We start from the raw sequence: 24,988 nt of genomic DNA, 5'->3' as shown, positions 1-24,988 counted from the left end.
TCACAATCAATGCACTATTTAATTAATTTAAACACTTTGCAAGCACATAAACAATTAACCGATAATTTGCAAATACAAACGTCTGACATTTTGCAAATACATGTGAAGGTAGGTACGAACTGTCAAACTTCACAAGCGTTTGAAACTTAATACTAACTTCACGTCTATCCTTTCAAACAGGTTTTGAATTTTCAAAATAGCAGAAATATTTTTCTTCTAATTAAAAAAAGCCTTGGGCTTTTTAAATATAACTTATAATTATACATAAAAGCAAACAAGGTTTTATTCTTTATAAAAACCCAACCGTTGCTCTGTATAAAATACTTAAACTGTTATAAAGCAATAAATTCGATTTGAGCGTGAAATTTGAAATTTAATACTAACTTCACGTCTATCCTTTCAAACAGCTTTTGAATTTTCAAAATAGCATAAATATTTTTGCACTTTTCTGCTAATTAAAAAAAGCCTTGGGCTTTTTAAATATGACTTATAATTATACATAAAAACTAACAAGGTTTTATTTTTTATAAAAACCCAACCGTTGCTCGGTATAAAATACTTAAACTATTATAAAGCAATAAATTCGATATGATGTGAAATTTGAAATTTAATACTAACTTCACGTCTATCCTTTCAAACAGTTTTTGAATTTTCAAAATTGCATTTTTAAATTTTGCATTTTTCTGTTAGTTAAAAAAAGCCTTGGGATTTTTAAATATAAGTTATAATTATACATAAAAACAAACAAGGTTTTATTCTTTATAAAAACCCAACCGTTGCTCGGTATAAAATACTTAAACTATTATAAAGCAATAAATTCGATATGAGCTTTGAAATTTGAACATTAATACTAACTTCACATCTATTCTTTCAAACAGTTTTTGATCTTTCAAAATAGCATAAATATTTTTGCACTTTTTTGCTAATTAAAAAATGCCTTGGGCTTTTTAAATATGACTTGTAATTATACATAAAAACAAACAAGGTTATATTCTTTACAAAAACCCAACCGTTGCTCGGTATAAAATACTTTAACTATTATAAAACAATAAATTCGATATGAGCTGTGAAATTTGAAATTTAATACTAACTTCACATCTATCCTTTCAAACAGCTTTTGAATTTTCGAAATAGCATAAATATTTTTGCACTTTTCTGCTAATTAAAAAAAGCCTTGGGCTTTTTAAATATGACTTATAATTATACATAAAAGCAAACAAGGTTTTATTCTTTATAAAAACCCAACCGTTGCTCTGTATAAAATACTTAAACTGTTATAAAGCAATAAATTCGATTGAGCGTGAAATTTGAATTTAATACTAACTTCACGTCTATCCTTTCAAACAGCTTTTGAATTTTCAAAATAGCAAATATTTTTGCACTTTTCTGCTAATTAAAAAAAGCCTTGGGCTTTTTAAATATGACTTATAATTATACATAAAAACTAACAAGGTTTTATTCTTTATAAAAACCCAACCGTTGCTCGGTATAAAATACTTAAACTATTATAAAGCAATAAATTCGATATGAGCTGTGAAATTTGAAATTTAATACTAACTTCACATCTATCCTTTCAAACAGCTTTTGAATTTTCAAAATTGCATTTTTAAATTTTGCATTTTTCTGTTAGTTAAAAAAAGCCTTGGGATTTTTAAATATAAGTTATAATTATACATAAAAACAAACAAGGTTTTATTCTTTATAAAAACCCAACCGTTGCTCGGTATAAATACTTAAACTATTATAAAGCAATAAATCGATATGAGCTTTAAAATTTGAACATTAATACTAACTTCACATCTATTCTTTCAAACAGTTTTTGAATTTTCAAAATAGCATAAATATTTTTGCACTTTTTTGCTAATTAAAAAATGCCTTGGGCTTTTTAAATATGACTTGTAATTATACATAAACAACAGGTTATATTCTTTACAAAAACCCAACCGTTGCTCGGTATAAAATACTTTAACTATTATAAAACAATAAATTCGATATGAGCTGTGAAATTTGAAATTTAATACTAACTTCACATCTATCCTTTCAAACAGCTTTTGAATTTCGAAATAGCATAAATATTTTTGCACTTTTCTGCTAATTAAAAAAAGCCTTGGGCTTTTTAAATATGACTTATAATTATACATAAAAACAAACAAGGTTTTATTCTTTATAAAAACCTAACCGTTGCTCGGTATAAAATACTTAAACTATTATAAAGCAATAAATTCAATATAAGCTGTTAAATTTGAAATTTAATACTAACTTCACATCTATCCTTTCAAACAGCTTTTGAATTTTCAAAATTGCATTTTTAATTTTTGAATTTTTCTGTTAATTAAAAAAAGCCTTCAGATTCCTAATTTTAACTTATAATTAAACTTAAAAACAAACAAGATGTTATTATAGAAACCTAACTGTTGCTCCATATAAAATATTTAAACTATTATAAAAAATCGATATGACTTTTTAAGACCCAATTACAAATTATGATAAACAAATGTTAAACATGTATAATTGGCTGACTCAAATATAATAGATAATTATATATTCTATTGCTGATATTAATTATTGCTTCAGTTTTATATCTGTTTGATATATGACAAAAAAAGTTGCATTAAGATTTTATAATTATATAATAAACAATTAAACATTTTGGAATTTTGATTTGTGATTTATTTATTTATTGATTGAAATATGAATGTGAGAAATGTACTAATAATATAATTTAGCAAGTATTAAGTTAAATTTATTTTATTACTTTAATATTTACCAAAACTAAATTACTTTAATTTCTATTTTATAAAAATAATTTTGATCATTCATCAGAAACCAATAAATATCTAAATAAACACATAACAATACTTAATATAAATTATAAGAAATATCCTTACAATTGTTTAGTAACTAATAACAACTCCAAAAAATAAATCAGCAGGATCAATTTTTATAAATCGACTTAAAATCATCACCAAATAAAAATTTGGTTTTGATACCAAAATATTTCTATCATTTTTCAGAGAGCAACTTGCTTAAACTAACTTTCTATTGAGTATCAATCACAATGTTTTAGAATTCTCGTCCTCCTCCAATTATTTTTGGTTAGCTAATAATATTTATAATCTACATTTTGTTTATAAATAAACTTCATCGAATGGCACTTTGTTGAAGAAGCGATTGGTGATTTCTAAGAAGATTTGTGCTAAAGAGTCTTCTAAGGCTGGTTGCACTTCCTTGAAGATTTCTTGCCAGTTTTCGTTGATGAAATTGTTCAAATTGTCGCCGAGGACTTTGTCGCCGTTGAAGAGGTTGTCGAAGTGCATGGTCACACTAAAGAGGAAAAGATTAATTAATATCCCGAAGAACTTTCCAGGAAAGTTTTAGACAAAGGTTAAATTTCATTCGTTATATTGATTATCGTGTCGGGAATATTGCAACAAGTTAATTTATTAAAACAAATTGAGTCAAAATTTACCGTTTTGCATTGAATTTAACATCAAACTGGTTCAGCTGCATATAGGCCTTTCCTTTCCTCTGGGGACGTTGGTCAGTTTCTTTGATGATAGGTAATATCAAGATCGTCTGAAAATTAAATGCAACATTGTGATTAATTTATACTCAAAATAATGCTTTCTCAGAAACAATGTTCATATTTAAATTATCCTATAAATATTAAAGTTGCTTAAGTCGTACCTAGCGCCTTAATCGTACCTAAAGCACTTTTTTGAAAAACGTAAAAATAAATATTTTAATAAGAAAAAAATCACTAATGGCTAAATATAAGCCAACTGTACAAAGATTCAATAGACTCAAGATTTTTTTTAAATTTCACTAAATATAGCATTCGTTTCTTAGGAGGTACGTGTTAGGAAACTATATATATATAGAGTCCGCCAAAAAAAATTTTTTTTGTTGAGAATGTTATAGAATTTTCAAAATTATTGATTATTTTCTCATACTCCTTTTTTAATTTGAAATATCAATCCTCCCGGTTAAAATAATTTCAAATTAAAATAATTTCATTCAAAAGGCTGCGTCAATATAAATTCAGCAGAATTTTCAAAAAAAAGGTAGACTCTGGCAAATCCTTTACACACACACACACACACACATATATATATATATATATATACCAGCTGACCCGGCAAACATTTGTTTTGCTAAGTAAGATATATTCTAAACAATTTCTAGAGAATAAAAAAAATACTTTTAGTGTATAAGGATTTGTTGTTGAATGCTGTATACAATGAGGTATTAAAAAACAATAAACCCCATTAGTTTGTCTATATTTTGTCAATACAATCAAACTGGAAGTTTTATACACTTCCTATAGAAAACATGGTATAATTCATTCAATCCAAGTTTTTTTGGTCTTTCGACTTATTGATTAAGTTTCAAGTTTCTCAGATTCTTTTTGGATTCTGGATTTTATGTATAATTGTAAATAATACTACTGAGCTTATTATATCACAACAAATAACACATTTAAAACGAACAATTATCTGACTACGTTCAGTAAAACTGCCAGCTACTTCATCATTGTAAAAATGTGCTGTTTTGCCGTCTTTTAAAAATTGTTTTTCTAGACCTTTTTACTCCATAGACGGGGTAATTTGGAACGGCGAGATGGCAAACAGGTTCAATGTCTTATTTTAATTTTACAGGTATTTTACATAGTAATTACGTTTTTAACTAATGCTAGAAAACTACCAACGGAAGAAAATACTTTTATTATGGATTTTCAAAGATTTTTGTTTATCTCCCGATAGCAAAGTCATGAGAATCAAGGTTATAGCTGGTTATACATCTTTTTCCCTCTACTTTCAAATATTGTTGTTAAACAATGCTTAACTTTTTTGGTCTTTGATACATCGATGATGGATCTTTTTATACCCGGACCTTCATATATTACTATCTATTCTTCGTTAAATTCTGGGAAATTATAACTGGGAAAATGTTATTCGACAAAATGTCCCTTTGATCGATACCAAATTTAGGTTCTGAATTTAAATAATATAAATAAAAAATAATATAACTTAGAAAATGTTTTATAAATACCAATGAGTATATAATTATACAAATAAGATCTTCCAGAACAGAAAAATATGCCAAAAAGTGCATTTTTATATTAACATTTCAAAAAAGTTGATATTTTGAATTTATAGTAACACTTGCGATCCGTTTAATAAACGGTTTTGTGTACAAATATGACTACGAACAAAACTACTTACTACAATTTAATAATAATTAAATGTATTCACGTAAAACATCCTATTAAACGTGAATTGAACAACATCTGTCAAAAACGTTTGACATTTGACGTATTAGCCACCGTCCATTGTTTTATTTAAATTACGCTTCTACAAAAATTTTCAAATTAAAAATGTAAAATCTCTACGCGTTTTTGAAATAATATCTCACCTTTCCGACAACCTACTGATTAGCATGAATTTTTCAAGGCTAAGACTGGCCAAATCGGTTCAGCCGTTTTCGAGTTTTAGCGGATCATTTGATCGAGAGCTACATTTTTATATTTAAGATTAGAGCAATTAAAAATATCAACTATCCTTACAAAGTGAAATATTGGCATCTCCGTCTCCTTGCACTGGCAAAACTAAAACTTGTCCATCAGCCTTGTACTTTCCTTTGACTTCAACCTTTGGAACATGCCCAGTTAAAACCCAAGACAATTGATCATCACCTTTGGATCTAAATATAAATTAATCGAATAAATAAAATAATATAAAGATCGACTCTAGATTCAAAAGTGCTTACTGTATTTTAACATTTTCTATAGTGGAGAATCCTGTAATATCCAGTTCCATAAGATCTAATTTCAGTCTGAAATTTCCTGCACCGGTATCGATATTGATTGCTGTCACGTGAAGAGGCTCCAAGGCATTTAGATTCAGTTTTCTGTCTCCTAGAAAAGTATCAGACTTGTTTAGTAAAATTAGTTAAAATTTAAATATTAAATTTTATGCTTACCATCCTTCAAAAGTCTCACAGAACGTTGAATGGCACTTTCAAGGCAATTTGTATCTTGAAATTTACACCTTGGTATTTCATTGGCTGAAAAATATAAAACAATATATAATTTAAAATATAATATTCATTAATAACATTCATATAACATTCATAATATTGTGTCAAAGTTTGTTATATTTATACTTTGCATTATTAATTTAAAGGTACTTCTAATATTTATATATAATTTAATTATTTCGGCTTATAGCCACAATTCTTTTTCATGTTGAAATTTTCTAAGGATAAACTTAATACTTTAAAAAATATTTACTTATATTTTTGTAAAGTTATTTATATATTGATTGCGTTTTGAAATAGTTTTATGTGTGAATAAGCCTAGAAAACACATAGATTAGAATACATAGATTATTAATACGATCGTAATATAGAGTTGCCCTAACATTTCTATTTTATCGGAGAATTGGGCCCATTATATTTATATACGTTTTATATTAAATCTTTCATTAATAAATTTATGCTCGAATTCAAAATTAATCTGTAAAAGAAAAACGAATAAAATCTTTTAACAATTTTGATTAAAATTAAATTTAATTAAAATTAAAAGTGAAAGGCACTCTACTGACGACCAAAATAAAATTAAAAGAAAAACAAACTCTGATGAAATCAATTTCGTGAGAAACAACAAATAGGACTCTACTGACACTCGAACTAATATATAAGAAAAAAACGGACTCTACTGACGAACAAATTTAACACGTTAAACGCCATGTCAGTTAAGGAGTTAGTTGAGAAGAAAAAGTTACAATATGAGGTCGTTTTGGCAAAAAAATTGTTCTTTGATACATTTTTAACTAAATCAAATTTAATAAATTTACCATGGTCTATATGGATATTTTTGAAAAAAAAAAAGACTTTTTGGAGAAAAATTTATTTTGAAATATTTTGGAAATTCTGAAATTTTTTTCAAAGCAATCGTACTGCTTTAACTGCGTAGAGATCAAACATCGAAGCGCGTAAGCGCCGCGCCGCCGTCTAACGGTTAAACATTGGTACGGGACCCATAGGAATATAAACAAAATTTATACTTATTGTTAAAATCTCTACAAAATATCTGATAATTTGATGTACATATGCCTAATGATGATTTTTGACCGCCAAATAGTATTTTTTTTACATTTTTTACTAGATCTCCGAAACCTCTAGACCAGCTTTCATGAAAATTAGATCAGTTCTTCATCTTGCTAATATAAAATGTTTTTTGAATTATTCAAATCGGATGCTCCGTTCCCTTAAAAACCGAGTTACCGTTTTTGGCACTTTTTGCCGCATTTCTTCGGAACGGCTAGACCTGCCTTCGCCAAAAACTAATCAGCACGTCTCCTTATCAATACGAATCGAATGTTTTTTGAATTATTCAAATCGCTTCATCCGTGTTCCCGAAATCGTCGACGAAAATTTGTATCCGCACACACATACATGCATGCACACACACACACACATATACACACACACATACATCAATTTTTTCTAAGGTATGCCAAAATGTTCAGAAGGATTTATAAAATATTCTTCTAAACATATAAAAGAGATATATAAAAATTTTCATTTTCGATTTTTTTGCGATTACTATAACTTGCTATACGGGAAGTTAATAAATTTATATTATTCATACGTATATTATCCACGAATTTATGAATGTTAAAATTTAATCAATTTTTTTAAAAATATTAGACAAAATATTTACATTATAAAATCACTTATTATACTATAAATAATGCAGAACAAAATAGAACACTTTTTATATCGTGGAAATATTTCAATTGTTGCTATAAATCACTATATACGTTCAATATCAATTTAGTGTTAATTTATTTTTCAACGAAAGTATTGATGTAAATAAATTAATTTATTACTAAATTTAGTATATTTATTTTTAGGTAAAATAGAAGGACTGAAAAAATTGGGAAGAAAAAGAAGGCAGATGGTCTGTTTTTACATGGTAGATTGGTTCTAGAAGAAGCCGCGTAAAAAAACTGTGTAAAAAAGACATTGATCTTATACAAAAATGGGTGATTTGTTCCTAATCTCTAAAACCTATTAAAATTAGTTAAAACAAGAATTTTTAGGGTATTTCCCTAAATTAGTGCTATTCACATTTGCTTTGACCAGTAAAAATTGTTTGTACGCGCTAAAGGGGAATTCACTTAAATCTTTAAGCTAGTGTTCACAAACTATCGATGGTTTCAGACTTTTTTCTTTCATAAATACTTTTTGTGATATCAACATACTTCGCAAAAATTAAATTTGACAAAAAAAAAGAGTGCGCGTAAGGATCACACGCGATTGAAGTAAAACTTTTAATATTGTATGAGGTAGGCAATTAAGATAAAAATAAAAAAACATCATATTGAATTTTAAAAATCATCTTTTAATAATCATATAACATCATAATAATAAGATCTCCTGAGCATCGGCACAGCTGTCCTACTGATATTAAGAGTTTGAATATGATGTGAAGCTTTCTTCCTAATTTTGTTACCTATCTTACCGGAAATTCAAACCATAAACGTAGAAGTTCATCATTATCGCCACGTTCTATGTACACTAATTTTCCCACACAACCATTAGCTAAGCCATCACTTACATCAATATTAGTTGTTATTATGTAAAATTTATTCAGAACTAAAATTATTTCATACGGCAAAACCCCCGGTATCAATAACCGATTTTTTTGAAACTGCTGACGAATGTATGATTGTTGATCTGTCGCATGGCAACCTACATAAATATCCGTGGCAGTAGATATTATTTTGTCTTCAACGAGATTCAATATAAATTTATTATATTCCATGGCACATTTATTCTCTAAGAAAAGTCTTATTCCATGAGGACATAACATAAAAAACGTGATCAATTAATGCAAGTTCATATAGGGTTTAGCGCTCGACTTACGCATGACATGACGCGATATGAGTGGATACTCGCGACATCAGCGCTTACGGCGTCGTAGTGTTCAACTACACGTTGGCATTTTCGTTGCATTTGTACGGATTTACACCCGTGTCGCGCCTAAAAATTTTTACACCCATATCGCGCCTAAAGAAGTTTTTACTTCAAAAATTAAGTACATAAAATTTCAAATCGTGCTAAATGGAATAAAATCGTGTAAAAAAATTAAAAATATTCAATTTTCAAACTGTGTTATATCAAAACCGTGTACAAAAAGACTGTGTAAAAACAGACTTAGGTGTACAGGGAATTGAAAAATTAAGCACAGGAAGCAAAAGTTTGGAAAGAAAAATGCATAGGAGTGTCTAAAAAAGTGACTAAAGGTAATGTGAATAATTAACAAAGGAGGGAAAAGGGGGATTCGTGATGCTCTCATACCTTTGGGCAAACTACCATTTATTATTATTATTTATTTATATCACCACTCAGAACCATAACACCAACAATAAATTATAATGTCGAAACTCACGTAATTTAGCGGCACTGCAGATAGCGACAGCAATAACGCAAACAAACAAAATCGTCTTCATTGCGGATAAACCAAATATAATTTAATTTATTAAACTAATAAAATTTATTAGAATCTTTCGACCTCTCTCCGTTAGTGATCAGTGGTCAGTGTCAATTCGATACTAATTTATCGGAAGCGTCACGATCGCCTTTTATACTTTGCCCGGATGTCGTGAGCGATTGACCACCAATAAAACTCTACTAACAAAACAACCTGTCTTCAGGTAAAATCATTCATTAGTCGCAGGTGAGTGTGTGCGTGTGTGCGTGTGCGTGAGCTGAGGAAGATGTTGCATTTTCTGCACTACGAAATATTAAATGAACTCACAATCAGTTAATACAGTTGTTAATGTATAGTATAAAATTTAATATCATTTTTTGTTAGCTCAACATTTTTAACTTCCCGTAGGGCAAGTTATAGTAATTGCAAAAAATCGAAAATGAAAATTTTTATATATCTTTACGTTTCAGAGGTTTCTGAGCATTTTGGCATACCTTAGAAAAAATAGATGTATGTGTGTGTGCATGTATGTATGTGTGATTTCAGGAACACGGATTAACTGATTTAATATAATTCAAATATAATTTAGAATAATTCAAAAAACAATCGATTCGTATTGATAAGGAGACGTGCTGATTAGTTTTTGAGGAAGGCAGGTCTAGCCGTTCCAAAGATACGGTGCAAAAAGTGCCGAAAACGGTAACTCAGTTTTTAAGAGAACGGAGCATCCGATTTGAATAATTCAAAAACCATTTCACTTGTATTGACAAGATGAAGAACTGATCAAAGGCAGGCCCAGCGGTTTCAGAGATCTGATGAAAAAAGTAAAAAAAATGCCATATGGCGGTCAAAAATGATCATTAGACATATGCACATCAAATTATCAGATATTTTATAGAGATTTTAACAATAATTATAAATTTTGCTTGCATTCCCATCGGTTCCATACCGTAAAATGTTGATAGTTTTTAAAAAAATAATATTTCGTACGGAAAGTTCCAGCAATTTGCCTTAAGACTAGATGCCATGCGCCTCACTAGTTTAAATGAATTTACAAACTAGTGGAGTGTATAGCATCTTGCCTAAAGGCAAATTGCTGGAACTTCCCGTACCGTAATGAAATATACGAGAAATTTTAAACGTTTTCAAATATATTATCACAAATACTGTAACTTTCATTATTTTTGCTATCTTCTTGTTATATCTGAGCAAATCAAATGTGAATCATAAATAAATCAATTTATCTCCAGAACATCAACAATCGTCATTTCATTTCAAATTCAATTTAAAAAAAAATATTTGCCTAATTTGCACAAAATTTAAAAAGTGCTCCCGCATAGTCACAGTCTAAACGCATTTTCAAATAATTCTGTGCGACATTTTAACTTATACTGTGCTTAGCTTGGCGGCATTTTCACATTTTTCAATAGTTTTCACAAAATTGGAAAAGTGCTACAGTGCATAAGCAGTCTAAACGCACTAGGGTAAACATTTGTACCAGAGTGGCGCTTAGATTGTGCTTAGTCTGGGTAATTTTTTGAGTTTTTTTAAATCCAAAATTACAAAAATATTTTATGGACAATAAAAAAAGATGTAATAATGTTCCATTTATCCTCAAAAGCAATTGTTTTGTTAATCAAACAGAAAGTTTTTTAGATCATTCAAATCGGACGCTTAGATCACTCAAAAACTGCCATTTTTTGTACATTCAGCTCTGTATCTGCGAAATGGCGGAACCTGTCTTTGCCAAAACCTAATCGCCTCTTCTTCCAATCATTACAAATTTTAGATCATTCAAATCCGATACTGCGTTCTCTCAAAAACTCGATTTGTATTTTCTGCACTCTTTGCTCCGTATCTCCGTAACGACTGAACCTGCCTTTACCAAAAACTAACCAGCACATTTCCCTATCAATAGGAATCGAATGTTTTTTGAACCATTCAAATCGGTTGATCCGTGCGCCCGAAAACGAAATAGTGGGGTGTATGGCATCGTTCCTTAAGGCAAATTGCTGGAACTTCCCGTACCAAAAATAATTATTTTTTTGACAACGGTACGGAACCCATAGGAATGTAAACAAAATTTATACTTATATCTGATAATTTGATGTGCATATGTCTAATGATCATTTTTGAACGCCAAATGGCATTTTTTTTTCTTTTTTTGATAGATCTCCGAAACCGCTAGACCTGCCTTCATGAAAATTTCATCAATTCTTCATCTTGTCAATACAAGTAAAATATTTTTTGTATTATTAGAATCGGGCGTTCCGTTCTCTTAAAAACTGAGTTACCATTTTTGGCACTTTTTGCCTCGTGTCTACGGAACGGCCTTTGCCAAAAGTTAATCAGCACGTCTCCTTATCAATACGAATTGAATGTTTTTTGAATTATTCAAATCGGTTGATCGGTGTTCCCGAAATCGTCGACAAAAATTTGTATCCGCACACACACACATACACGCACATACATCCATTTTTTCTAAGGTATGCCAAAATGTTCAGAAGGTTTTGAAACGCAAAGATATATAAAAATTTTCATTTTCGATTTTTTTACGATTACTATAATTTGCCCTACGGGAAGTTAAAAATTGTATCCATCATACATACATACACACAAACACACATCCATTTTTCTGAGGTATGCCAAAATGTTCAGAAACCTTCAAAACGTCGAAAAATGTAAAAACTTTCAATTTCGATTTTTGGACGATTACAATAACTTACCCTACGGGAAGTTAAAAATCAATTGTTCTAATGAATGTACTTGTAGAGATGATCCAATGAAAATGAATACATGATGTGAGAATCATTCCAAATGAGTTTGTCTGAAATATTGATTATTTTTGAAGTATAAATAATTAAGTTAAAAATATTAGACAAATCATTCACATTTAACAAATATTTTATTGCATAAACTACTAATACATATCACAACAAATAGGAGAAATAGTTGTAAGAAAGTTCATACTCACGCTTCTCCGAACATTAACAACTATCTTCTCATTTTCACAAAATATTCATTGAAAATTTTCTGTTTATCTACGTTACTTTAGAATTTCTTAATTTACAAATAGATTTCTTCAGCTGGTACTTTGTCGAAGACACGATTCGTGATTTCCAAGAAAATTTGGGCCAAAGACTCTTCTAAGGCTGGTTGCACTTCTTTGAAGACCTCTGGCCAATTTTCATTGATGAACATATTTAAATTGTCACCTAGAACCTTGTCACCGTTGAAGAGATTTTCGAAGTTCATAGTTACACTAAAACCAAAATTTTATATTAAACAGATGAATTATGTAAAGTAAAACTGGGTTAAAAAGTACTTACCGTTTTGGTGTGAATTTTACATCAAATGTGTCTAAGTGCATATAAGCTTTGCCTTTCCTTTCAGTACGCTTGTCTTCTTCTTTGATGATCAGGAATATATCTAAATCATCTGAAAAATATGTATAATTTAATAAGATTTTAAAAAATCCAGAATTTAAACATAAAAATTAGTTTTAACTATTTATTAACTTCCCGAAGGAAAAGTTTATGTTTCATCAAAAAAATCCGATTCGCTAATTTTATGATTTCTCGACGTTTCAAGCCATTCTGAATCGAATGAGACCAAATTTGGAAAAAGTATGTGTGTGTGTGTGTGAACAGATTTTTTGCCGTAAATCGACGTTTTCTCAAAAATGCCTGAACCGATTTCAGGAATTTGAAAGCCATTTGATGTATCTCGATGAAGACTATCGTTGTCAGTTTATGCGACGATCTGACAAGCCCTTTCTTTGTAATTTGAATAAAGTGTTAAGTTTTTTCGTCCACATTTAAGCTCATACTACCGAATCGATTTGGGAATGATACTGATTTGTTTTAGGTGAAATCGACTGAGCCGTTTCTTGTAATTTGTTGTCGAAAAAAAAAAATTTAAGCCGATTTTATGAAACTTTTTTGATGATATATATCATGGTCTTATACAACTTATTGAAATATTATGATCTTACTACAAAGTAGTTTAATTTTAAAAATTCATCAAAGTTTTAGAAAATGAGTAGTTTTTTTGACGTTTGTTAAAATAAAATTAGACGATTTTACTTGGTATAACGATAGAGTACTTGGTCTTAATGAACATATCAAGCCATTAAAGTCCTATGGAAATGGTTCAATTATAACAATTGTTGATTTCTAAAAATTACTTTTAGAAAATACTCCGTGTCAAAGTGTTCGCTCGTTTTCAATTATATGTAATAAACCCACTCGGAATACTTTTAATCACCATAAATCAATTTAGTTTTTATTGATTTAGTCGATTAATTACACATATCGGGGAAGTTCATGTAACTTGCCTCAAGGCAAAAAATACAAAACCAACTAGTTCTTACATAAAGTAATGAGAGCATCTCCTTCCCCTTGCACAGGCAAAACTAAAACTCGTCCATCAGCCTTGTATTTGCCTTTAACTTCAATTTTGGGAACATGTCCTGTCACTTCCCAATGCAACCTATTATCTGATTTCGCTCTGAAATAACAATAGTAAAATCAATATTACTTTAACAATATTTTCACTTGTAAACTACGTTATTCTAAGGTTTTGTACGCCGGTAAATCCACTAATATCGCAGTCCTTCAAGTCCAATTGCAATCTGAAATTTCCTGCTCCTGTGTCTATGTTGATGGCGTTTACATGAAGTGGTTCCAGAGGGATTAAATTTATTTTTCTGTTGCCTAAAATAATACTTAAGATCAGTAAATTATTTGTTAGTATTAATATTATTTAAATTACCATCTTTTAATATTCTAACAGATTGTTCGACTGCGTTTTCAAAACAAGGAGTGTCCTCAAATTTACATCTTGGTAGATTTTCAGCTACAAACGAAAAAAAAATATTAGTAATTTATTTTAATAAAGTATTAATAATAATATTTATTTACCAAAAAAATTTTTTTATGTATCATTACGTTTCTGAGACAGGACATGACAGGTAGAAAAGGAACTAGGTGAAGAGGAAGACAGGTAGACAAAAAGTCAGGTACACAGGTAGACAAGTAGATAGGTAGATATATAGAGAGGTAGACAGGTTGACAGGTAAATATATAGACAGGTAGATATGAAATCAGGTAAATAGATAAAAATATAACTAGTTGGTATTGGTATTTGTCTTGAGGCAAGTTACATGAACTTCCCGATATGTGTAAATAATCGACATAATCAGTATAAAAATAAATTAATTAATGAGTGATTAAAAGTATTCCGAGTGGATTTATTACACATAATTGAAAGCGAGCAAACACGTTAACTCGGAGTATTTTCTAAAAGCAAATTTTCAAAAATAAAAATTTTTTTATAATTGAACCAGTTTACCGTAGGACTTTAATGATTAGTATGTTATTAAGACCAAGTACTCTATCGTTATACCAAGTAAATCGTCTAATTCTAATTTTTACAAACGTCAAAAAAACTACTCATTTTCTCAAACTTGATGAATTTTTAAAATTAACTACTTGTCGTAAGGCCGTAATATTTCAGTAAGTTCTATAAGACCATGATATACATCGCCAAAAAAAAAGTTCCATAAAAATCGGTTTAAATTTTGTTCAACAGTTAATTACAAGAAAACGGCTCGGTAGATTTTCACCTAAACTAAACAGTATTATTCCCAACTAATATCTTTCGAACAGTTTTTGTTTTTTTTTAAATCGATTCGGTAGAATGAGCTTAAATGTGGACGAAAAGTTTAACACTTTTTTTTCAAATTACAAAGAAACGGCTCGCAGATCACGAACTGAAAAACTATAGTCCTCATTGAGTTACATCAAATGACTTTTAAATTCTGAAAACGGTTCATTCGTTTTCGAAAATGTCGATCAAAGGTCTAATTTTGACAAATGCCAAAAGAACGATACTAATTTTTGCAAATTTGAATAATTTTTAAAATTAAATGTCCGTAATATTTTAGTATGATCTACAAGACTATGATATCTACCGTCAAAAAAAATCATAAAAATCGCGGAATTTTTTTTAAAAAACTTTATTACAAGAAAACTAATCAGCACGATTCCCAATCAATATCTATCGAACGGTTTTTGAATTTTCAAAATCGATTCAGAATTGCGGGCTAAAACGTGGACGAAAAATGTTACACTTTTATGCGATTTATAAAGAAATGGCCTGGCTGATCATCACACAAAACTCAGAAACGCTAGTTCTCATAGATACATCGAATGGCTTTTAAATTTTTGACTTTTTCCAAATTTCGTCTCATTCGATTCAGAATGGCTTGAAAAGTCGGAAAAATATAGAATTAGTGTTTCGGATTCCTTCGGGAAGCTAAATATGGTAGGCATACGCAAAAGTGATTTAATTATAAAAGTTTGAAATAATAGATCATACACAATTTGTATCTAAATAGCTTAATTGCTTAATTTTATCAAATATGCCCTCTCTTCACAAGTATCGGAAAGTTTAAACAACTTGCCATAAGGCAAAAACGCCAGTCACATCTAGTTTAATATTTCTTGGTGTCATCAAAATAATATCAACACTTCCAATACAAAAATATTTATTACGTTTCCTTAATTTACTAAATGTCTAAATAACTCACTCAAATAATATAGACCAAGTAAAAAAATAAAACGTTTCCCCAAAATATTTGTATCAATTATCCAACTCACGTAATTTAACTCCATTACTGCATGCCACTGCAAGTGCACAAACTAACAAAAACCTCTTCATTTCAAATAAATTAAATTTGCAATTAATTATCTAACTAAATTTTCGAAAAAATCGATTTCAATCGACCTACAACCTTGTGTTGTCTCTAAAAAACTAATCTCGCCCTACCAACAGATTCCTCTTTTATATGTAGAAAAGTGACTGAAACCTGTCTTGCTTTATAATCATTTTATTAACATTGTATTCAGAAATACAAAATAATGAATTCTACAAAATCACATTTGATGTTTTTTTTAAATAATAATATATCAGGTTGCCCGATAAATATAAGATGATATGTTAAATAATTCAGTAATTAAATTAAATAAAGCAGACTTATATATACACAAACTAGATATGGTTGTGTCTTTTTTAACTTCCCGTAGGGTAAGTTATTGTAATCGTCTAAAAATCTAAATTGAAAATTTTTGCATTTCTCGACGTTTTGAAGGTTTCTGAACATTTTGGCATGCCTCAGAAAAAATGGATGTTTGTGTGTGTACGTATGTATGGATACAAATTTTTAAACCGATCTGAATGGTTCAAAAAACATTCGATTCCTATTGATAGGGAGATGTGCTGATTAGTTTTTGGCAAAGACAAGTCCAGCCGTTACGAAGATACGGAGCAAAGAGTGCAGAAAATACAAATCGAGTTTTTGAGAGAACGCAGTATCGGATTTGAATGATCTAAAAAACATTCAATTTGTAATAATTGGGAGAAGAAGTGATTAGTTTTTGGCAAAGACAGGTCCCGCCATTTCGAAGATACAGTGCTAAATGTGCAAAAAATGGCAGTTTTTGAGTGAACTAAGCGTCCGATTTGAATGATCTAAAAAACTTTCTGCTTGTATTGACAAAACAATTGCTTTTGAGGATAAAAAATTATTACATCTTTTTTTTTATTTTCCATAAAATATTTTTGTAATTTTGGATTAGAAATTCAAAAAATTACCCAGGCTAAGCACAGTCTAAGCGCCACTCTGGTACAAATGTTTACCCAAGTGCAGTTTAGACTGTTTATATATTGGAGCAATTTTCCAATTTTGTGAAAACTATTGAAAAATGTGCAAAATGCCGCCAAGCTAAGCACAGTATAAGTGAAAATGTCGCACAGAATTATTTGCAAATGCTTGTTTAGACTGTGACTATACGGGAGCACTTTTTCAATTTTGTGTAAATTAGGCAACTATTTTTTTTTTGAAATTGAATTCGAAATGAAATGACGATTGTTAATGTTCTGGAGATCTAAAAATTGATTTATGATTTACATTTGATTTGCTCAGATATAACAAGATAGCAAAAATAATGAAAGTTACAGTATTTGTAATAATATATTTGAAAACGTTTAAAATCTCTCGAATATTTCATTACGGTACGGGAAGTACCAGAAATTTGCCTTAAGGCACGATGCCATACACCACTAGTTAAATTTTTATTTCATCAAAACAGTTTTTATTATACATATATTAAAACAGCATACACATATACAATAATAAACATAAAAATATCGCATGCATTCGTTTTCTTCCATCATTTACAATTTCTCACAAACAACCATTCATACCAATCTATACTCATAATTTTTTGCTATCTACCTTAATAATTTAGATTTTCTTAATTTACAAATAGACTTCATCAGCTGGTACTTTGTTGAAGACACGATTCGTGATTTCCAAGAAAATTTGGGCCAAAGACTCTTCTAGGGCCGGTCTGATTTCCTTAAAGAGCTCTGGCCAATTTTCATTGATGAACATATTTAAATTGTCACCCAAGACTTTGTCACCGTTGAAGAGGTTGTCGAAGTGCATTGATACCCTGAAAAAATAAACAAATTATTAAAGTAATAATGATAATCTTAATACATTTTATATATGAGTCACATATCCACATTTTTTAGAAATTGGTATGCAGAATTCTCAATATTTTTTGTGGAAACTTGTTGTTATTGATTTGTTATCTATATTTGTTAAAATATTGTTTAAAATTTATTTAATCTATGTTGGTAATATTGATCCTTAAAAAAAACGATCACGTGATTAAAAAACAGTCCTTAAAACAATGGCAACACATAAAAATGTGTAAAATAAAACTGTGTAAGCAATTTTTACTATTTATAAAAGTACTTACCGTTTTGGTTCGAATTTTACACCAAATTGGTCTAATTTCATATAAGATTTGCCTTTCCTTTCAGTACGCTTGTCTTCTTCTTTGATAGTCAGCAAAATATCTACATCATCTGAAAAAGTAAAAAAATACAAAATAATCAATGATTAGTTATACGATTATATCTTCGATTCATTTATTATATCTTCATAGCACGCAAATATTTGGACCAAAACTTTTTTTTACTAATTTTCATGACATTTCTACAATAGTTATTAATTTTAAAATTGGAACATTGGAAAACTGAAAATAAATTAATCAAACATTTTGTCTCTATTTATTTATTTAGACTCTACTCTAAATTTTTTTCTCTAATTAGTATGCTTTTTAATCAACCAAGTTCATGATCAGTTTATTATTAATTAATGCAGAGTTCTGAATTCGTCCAATCATGTTTTAAAATGCCAAATGTTAAATGTACCAATATAAAAAATGGCAAAAAGTAATTATATAACGCGTGTATTTTTTTATAAAGATCAGATCAATTTTCACATGGCTCATGATAACTTTTTTATATAATTTAGTTAAAAATGTTTAAAGAAAACCTAATGCATCAAAAGATTTATATTTATACCAAATCGTGTATGTCTGACATGGTTCCTTTAAAACTGTTTGGTGTCAGTCACATACGACTGACATTGGTAAGGCAGAAATCTAGTAAAAAAAGTATAAAAAGCCATTTGGCGGTCATAAATGATCACTAACGTGTTAAATATAAAATTAGATTAATCACGTGATTAATAATTATATTAATCAACAATGAAAAATTATTAACTTCTCGTTGGGCAAGTTATAGTAATCGCAAAAAATCGAAAATAAGATTTTTTATATATCTTTACGTTTCAAAGGTTTCTGAATATTTTGGCATACCATAGAAAAAATGGATGTATATGTGTGTGTGTGTGTGTGTGTACGTGTGTGCGGATACAACTTTTCGTCGACGATTTCGGAAACACGGACGAAGCGATTTAAATAATTCAAATAATATTCGATTCGTATTGATAAGGAGACGTGCTGATTAGTTTTTGGCGAAGGCAGGTCTAGCCGTTCCGAAGATAGGGCCAAAAAGGGCCAAAAACTCAGTTTTTATGAGAACGGAGCGTCCGATTTGAATAATTCAAAAAACATTCTTGTATTAACAAGACGAAGACTAGCGGTTTCGGAGATCTAGTAAAATAAGTAAAAAAAAATGCCATTTGGCGGTCAAAAATGATAATTAGACATATGCACATCAAATTATCAGATATATTATAAAAATTTTAACAATAAGTATAAATTTTGTTTACATTCCTATAGGTTCCGTACCAATGTTTATTCGTTAGACGGCGACGCGGCGCTTACGCGCTTCGATATTTGGTCTTCATGCAGTTGAAGCAGTACGATTGCTTTGAAAAAAGTTCCGAATTTCCAAAATATTTCAAAATAAATTTAATTTTCAAAAAGTCTTTTCAAAAGAAGTAAATTTTTATCAAAAATTTATAGTCTCTCAAAAATCTAATTTATTCAGAGTAAATTTTTTTCAAAAATGTTAATCTTTTTAAATAAAAATAATTTTTAGTACGGGAAATTCCAGCAACTTGCCTTAAGGCACGATGCCATGCGCCCCACCAGTTTTGTTAACTATTACAAAATATTTCTATCTAGTAGTAATACTCTTGGATTAAGATATCAGCATTGTAGTTTTAAACTATCTATTTGATAATGAAAGCTTTAGTTTATAACAATTATAAATTCTCACATAAGGTAATCCTGGCATCTCCTTCCCCTTGCACTGGCAAAACTAAAACTTGACCATCAGCCTTGTATTTGCCACTAATATCAACTTTAGGAATATTTCCAGTGACAGCCCAATGCAACTTACTGTCTGATTTCGCTCTAAAAAAGCAACAATCACTATTAGTATCATTATTAGTATAAAAATATTTTATACTTACGATATTTTAAGGTTTTGTACGCCAGTAAATCCACTAATATCGCACTCTCTCATGTCCAATTTCAATCTGAAGTTTCCTGATCCTGTGTCTATATTGATGGCGGTTATATGAAGTGGTTCCAGAGGGATTAAATTTATTTTTCTGTTGCCTAAAATAATATTTCAGATCAGTAAATTATTTGTTAGCATAGATATTATTTAAAGTACCATCTTTTAATATTCTAACAGATTGTGCTACTGCAGATTCAAAACAGGGAGTGTCTTCGAATTTACATCTTGGTAGATTTTCAGCTGCAACGGAAAAAAATTATAATCAATATGATAGTTCGAAAGATATCAATTGGAAATTGGATTGATTAGTTTTTAGTAAAATCGAAATAAAGAGCTAAAATATAAGGTTGTCAAATATCTCCATTCCGCCTTTTTGTATTATAAACCAAGAGCAAAAAAGCGGAAGGGAGATATTTGACAACCTAATATTTATCACAAAATTAAAACTGAATTTTTATTGACTTGGTTCACACAGGCAAAATGCTACTCAGGCCTAGTTTAATTTTTCTTGGTATTATCAAAATAATATTAACACTTCAAATAAAAAAATATTCATTTTCCTTGATTTACTAAATATCAAGTAACTAGTGTTGCATGGCATCGTGCTTTAAATGCTGGAACTTCCCGTACCGAAAATTAAATTTAAAAAAGAAATTCACTTCTTTTTAGAACTTCGAAAAAAATAGATTTGAGAATTTTAAAAATTTTAATTTTTTTTGAAATACTTGATTTTTTTATACATTGAAATATGTTGAGAAAATTGAACTGTTTTAAAGCAATCGCGACACGTTAGCTGCGTAGAAATGAAATATCGAAGCGCGTAAGCGCCGCGTCGCAGTCTAACGGATAAGCATTGAAATGTAAACAAAATTTGTTCTTATTATTAAAATATCTATAAAATGTCTGATAATTTGATGTGCACATGTCTAATGCTCATTATTGTCCGCCAAATGAATTTTTGTAGGTTGTTCATTTCGTCAATACAAATAAAATGTTTTTTGAATTATCCAAATCGGATACTCCGTTCTCTCAAAAACTCGATTTCTATTTTCTGCACTCTTTGCTCCGTATCTCCGTAACGGCTGGACCTGCCTTTGCCAAAAACTAATCAGCACATCTCCCTATCAATAGGAATCGAATGTTTTTTAAACCATTCAAATCAGTTGATCTTCAAATCGACGAAAAATTGTATCCATCCATACATACATACACACACACACTCATCAATTTTTTGAGGTATGCCATAATGGTCAGAAACCTTCAAAACGTCGAGAAATGTAATTTCAATTTCGATTTTTGGACAATTACAATAACTTACCCTACGGGAAGTTAAAAATTGCCAAAATATTAGTATCCAACTCACGTAATTTAACTCCATTACAGCAAGCCACTGCAAGTGCACAAATTAACAAAAACCTCTTCATTTCAAATAAATTAAATCTACAATTAATTATCTAACTAAATTTTCAAAAAATTGATTTATATCGACCTATAACCTTGTACTTTTTTTGAAAAACTAATTTTGCACAACCACCAGATGCCTTATTTATATGTGCAAATGCAACTGAACCTGTCTTGCTTTTTAATCTTTTTCTCAACATGGTATTCAGAAATGCTTAAATAATTCTACATTTTGATGTTTTTAAAATGTAAATAAGTTGGATAAGTATAAAACGAATAAATTTTTGGTAATATGTATGTTAACTATCCAATCAAAAAGTTTCGTAGAAACGTTCAATTAATGCATACTTAAAACACATTTCTGTGTTGGTTGAAAAATTTGATATAAAATAAGATATGTAAAATTTACAATTAGTCGGTAGATTTTCACCTAAAACTAATCAGTATCATTCCCAACTAATATCTTTCGAACAGTTTTTGATTTTTCAAAATCGGTTCGGTAGTATGAGTTTAAATGTGGACGAAAGGTTTAACACTTTTTTCCAAATTACAAAGAAACGGCTCGGCCAATCGTCGCACAAAACTGAGAAACGATAATCCTCATCGAGATACATCAAATGGTTTTTAAATTTCTGAAATCGGTTCAGGCGTTTTTGAGCAAACGTCGATGAAAAGTCTAATTTTGACAAATGCCAAAAAGACCATACTAATTGTTGCAAACTTTGACGAATTTTTAAAGCTAAATGAGTTGTCGTAGGGCCATAATATTTTAGTATGATCTAGAAGACTATGGATCTACCGTCAAAAAAATAATAATAAAATCGGCTTTTAAATTTTTGAAATCGGTCCAGCCGTTTGTGAGAAAACGTCGATTTACGGCAAAAAACCTGTTCACATACACACACACACACACATACTTTTTCCAAACTTGGTCTCATTCGATTCAGAATGGCTTGAAACGTCGAGAAAACATAAAATTAGCGAATCGGATTTTTTATGAAAACATAAACTTCTCCTTCGGGAAGTTAATGATATGTTGCATGACTAAATGCTTTAAGTGAACAAACGAATTTAAAAATAATACTAAGAACTGTCCGACTTATGCTAATACGCATTTTTATGCCAAATAATTTTCGATGATTTTCCTAAGAATTCCTACGTAGAATAATATTTAATTTTTATTATTTACGTTGAATTTATATCATTTCTATAATGAATCGAGGAACAAAATGTCCTTAATCGAAAACCAGACATTACTAATTATTTATTCTCATTATTGATTTTAAGTTTTACAATTTTCTCCAACAAATATAAATTATTCCGTTAGTTCTAATTATCTCTGAGTTAAAATGTTGTTCTGTTCATCGACGACTTCAACGAGACCCCGGAGGGCCCCCCGAGGTTAATGGAATATTTTGATGAAATAATAATAATAAATCACATTACACTTCTGGATAAATATTGTTGGCATTGGGAAAGACGAAGTGCAATTGCAAAAAAAAATACTTGAAATAATTTGATATATGTGATATTTTGGTTAAAAATAAATTGCAGAGCCATTTCGACATTATTTGTCCTGCGTTCGAGTCTGGTAGAATTTATATAATAAATTTGATTAAAATATTTATTGATGTATTGAATTTTATATAATCTAAGGTTGATGTCGTGCGTTTTTCTCGTCTATTGCCATTTGTTGCATTATGATAATTTTTGCTTGAAAAATAGTTATTTTCGAATCTTACGCACAAAGTTATTTGCTCAATGCATTATCATCATTAACTTGAACGATTTGCAAATCGATTTTGCTGATGCATCTCTTGCATATATGTATATGCAAAAACATGCACTTTTGTATATTTACATTTTTATTATATCCAGAATTTGATAAATTTTTGACGAGTTTGCAAACACGGATCAACCGACTTAATTTGCTCTACTAATAAGTAAATAACATTTTTCATATTTATTTTTACCCCATGAAACTATTAATCTTAACTTGGCACCTGATAATATATTTTAGTCAAGTCTTCCAAATGCATTTGTTCATTTTATAAAAAGAAAAGATGAAGACTTTGTCTGTCATTCATTTTATATGATTTTATATTTGATAAGTGAATCGGCGGCATCAATTTATTTAGATATTAACCTTGGATCACGAAACCTGTCTTTGATTTGTGTATATTTATTTATTTATGTTTGGCATAGAGATGGTGAACATAAGTGGTAAATGATTTTTTTAATAATATAATAGAGACATATTAGTTTAGCAAATAATTAAAGTATTTGCATGCTCATTTATTACATAAACGGAGTAATTTGACTTTAAACTTACACGACATTAAGAACTCTTGAAAATTAGATAATCATTTTCACGAAACTGAAGCATGGATATATTATTTATTAATATCGTTACTATTTTTTATATCCCATTATACTATGTTCAAATTATATTTTGTCTTAATTATATTATCCAATTTCTATGCCAGTAGTATATTTTCAATGTTTCAATTTCAATGTTGCATAGTTTTTGGAAGTAAATAATACTATAATTATTTTTCAAAATTCTTATTATTTCAAAAAGATTAAATAATACAATTCGTGTTAATTCAAGGTTGACAAAAAATGGGATTCGTAGTAAAACGAAATATAAAGTTTTAATTTAACCGGTTTTTGTCAATTCGATTTTTACTCTTCTGTATATAGAATATATTAACAAACTTTTTACGAGATTCTTATTTCTTTGTCTTTGTCTACAATTTTGCATTACCTAATTAGCATTTAGATTGACTGAGGATAAATATTTAAAGTAACATAGATACATTTTTAATTCTTTTAATTTGTTTTATATCCATTTAGTCCATAGAAGAAAGTAATGCAAATTGCTTTTACTTTTGAAACTCCTTAATAAAAAAAAATCGATTCGTTTCCTGATTTATAAGTGTCAATTATATATATGTAACTTTTATTAAAATTAAGACCATAACATAATAAATATTATAATAAAATTATTAAATAATCACTATGTTTACTCGATTTCCCGAAAAAACATTAAAACTAGCACATCAGTTTGATTGGATTTTTGTTGACCATTTAGTTTAAGAAAATAGAACCGTTTAATAAAAATTGGACAACTTAGGCATAATTAATGTCATTCAATAATTATTAAATATTCTTAAAAATTTATCCAGAATGTTAAATTTTAATAATAAGCATGTCACAAAATTTAAAATTTGC

General features: G+C 29.1%; 2 protein-coding genes across 2 annotated transcripts; both read right to left on the bottom strand.

Annotated features, from left to right (window-relative positions):
• Positions 1-3,052: 3,052 nt before the first annotated feature.
• On the bottom strand, positions 3,053-9,632 carry LOC113386533 (protein takeout-like). Its single transcript, XM_026624313.1, has 7 exons — positions 9,461-9,632; positions 5,983-6,066; positions 5,770-5,917; positions 5,567-5,703; positions 5,166-5,224; positions 3,470-3,576; positions 3,053-3,324 (listed from the first exon to the last, which is right to left on the bottom strand). The coding sequence occupies exons 1-7, from the start codon at positions 9,519-9,521 to the stop codon at positions 3,129-3,131; spliced, it is 792 nt and encodes a 263-aa protein (XP_026480098.1). The 5' UTR covers positions 9,522-9,632; the 3' UTR covers positions 3,053-3,128.
• A 2,847-nt stretch (positions 9,633-12,479) lies between these two features.
• On the bottom strand, positions 12,480-24,093 carry LOC113386532 (circadian clock-controlled protein-like). The gene is made up of 11 exons (XM_026624312.1): positions 24,087-24,093; positions 20,510-20,593; positions 20,304-20,451; positions 20,108-20,244; positions 18,334-18,442; positions 17,828-18,021; positions 14,276-14,359; positions 14,070-14,217; positions 13,875-14,011; positions 12,832-12,940; positions 12,480-12,764 (listed from the first exon to the last, which is right to left on the bottom strand). The coding sequence occupies exons 1-11, from the start codon at positions 24,091-24,093 to the stop codon at positions 12,569-12,571; spliced, it is 1,353 nt and encodes a 450-aa protein (XP_026480097.1). The 3' UTR covers positions 12,480-12,568.
• Positions 24,094-24,988: the final 895 nt, after the last annotated feature.

Source organism: Ctenocephalides felis, unplaced genomic scaffold, assembly GCF_003426905.1.
Source record: "Ctenocephalides felis isolate EL2017-DRISC unplaced genomic scaffold, ASM342690v1 CF-g0.4_SCAFFOLD_03571, whole genome shotgun sequence".
In the NCBI taxonomy this organism is placed as follows: domain Eukaryota; kingdom Metazoa; phylum Arthropoda; class Insecta; order Siphonaptera; family Pulicidae; genus Ctenocephalides; species Ctenocephalides felis.
Note: the sequence above shows the minus strand (reverse complement) of the source record. Positions and strands in the feature narration are given on the sequence as shown.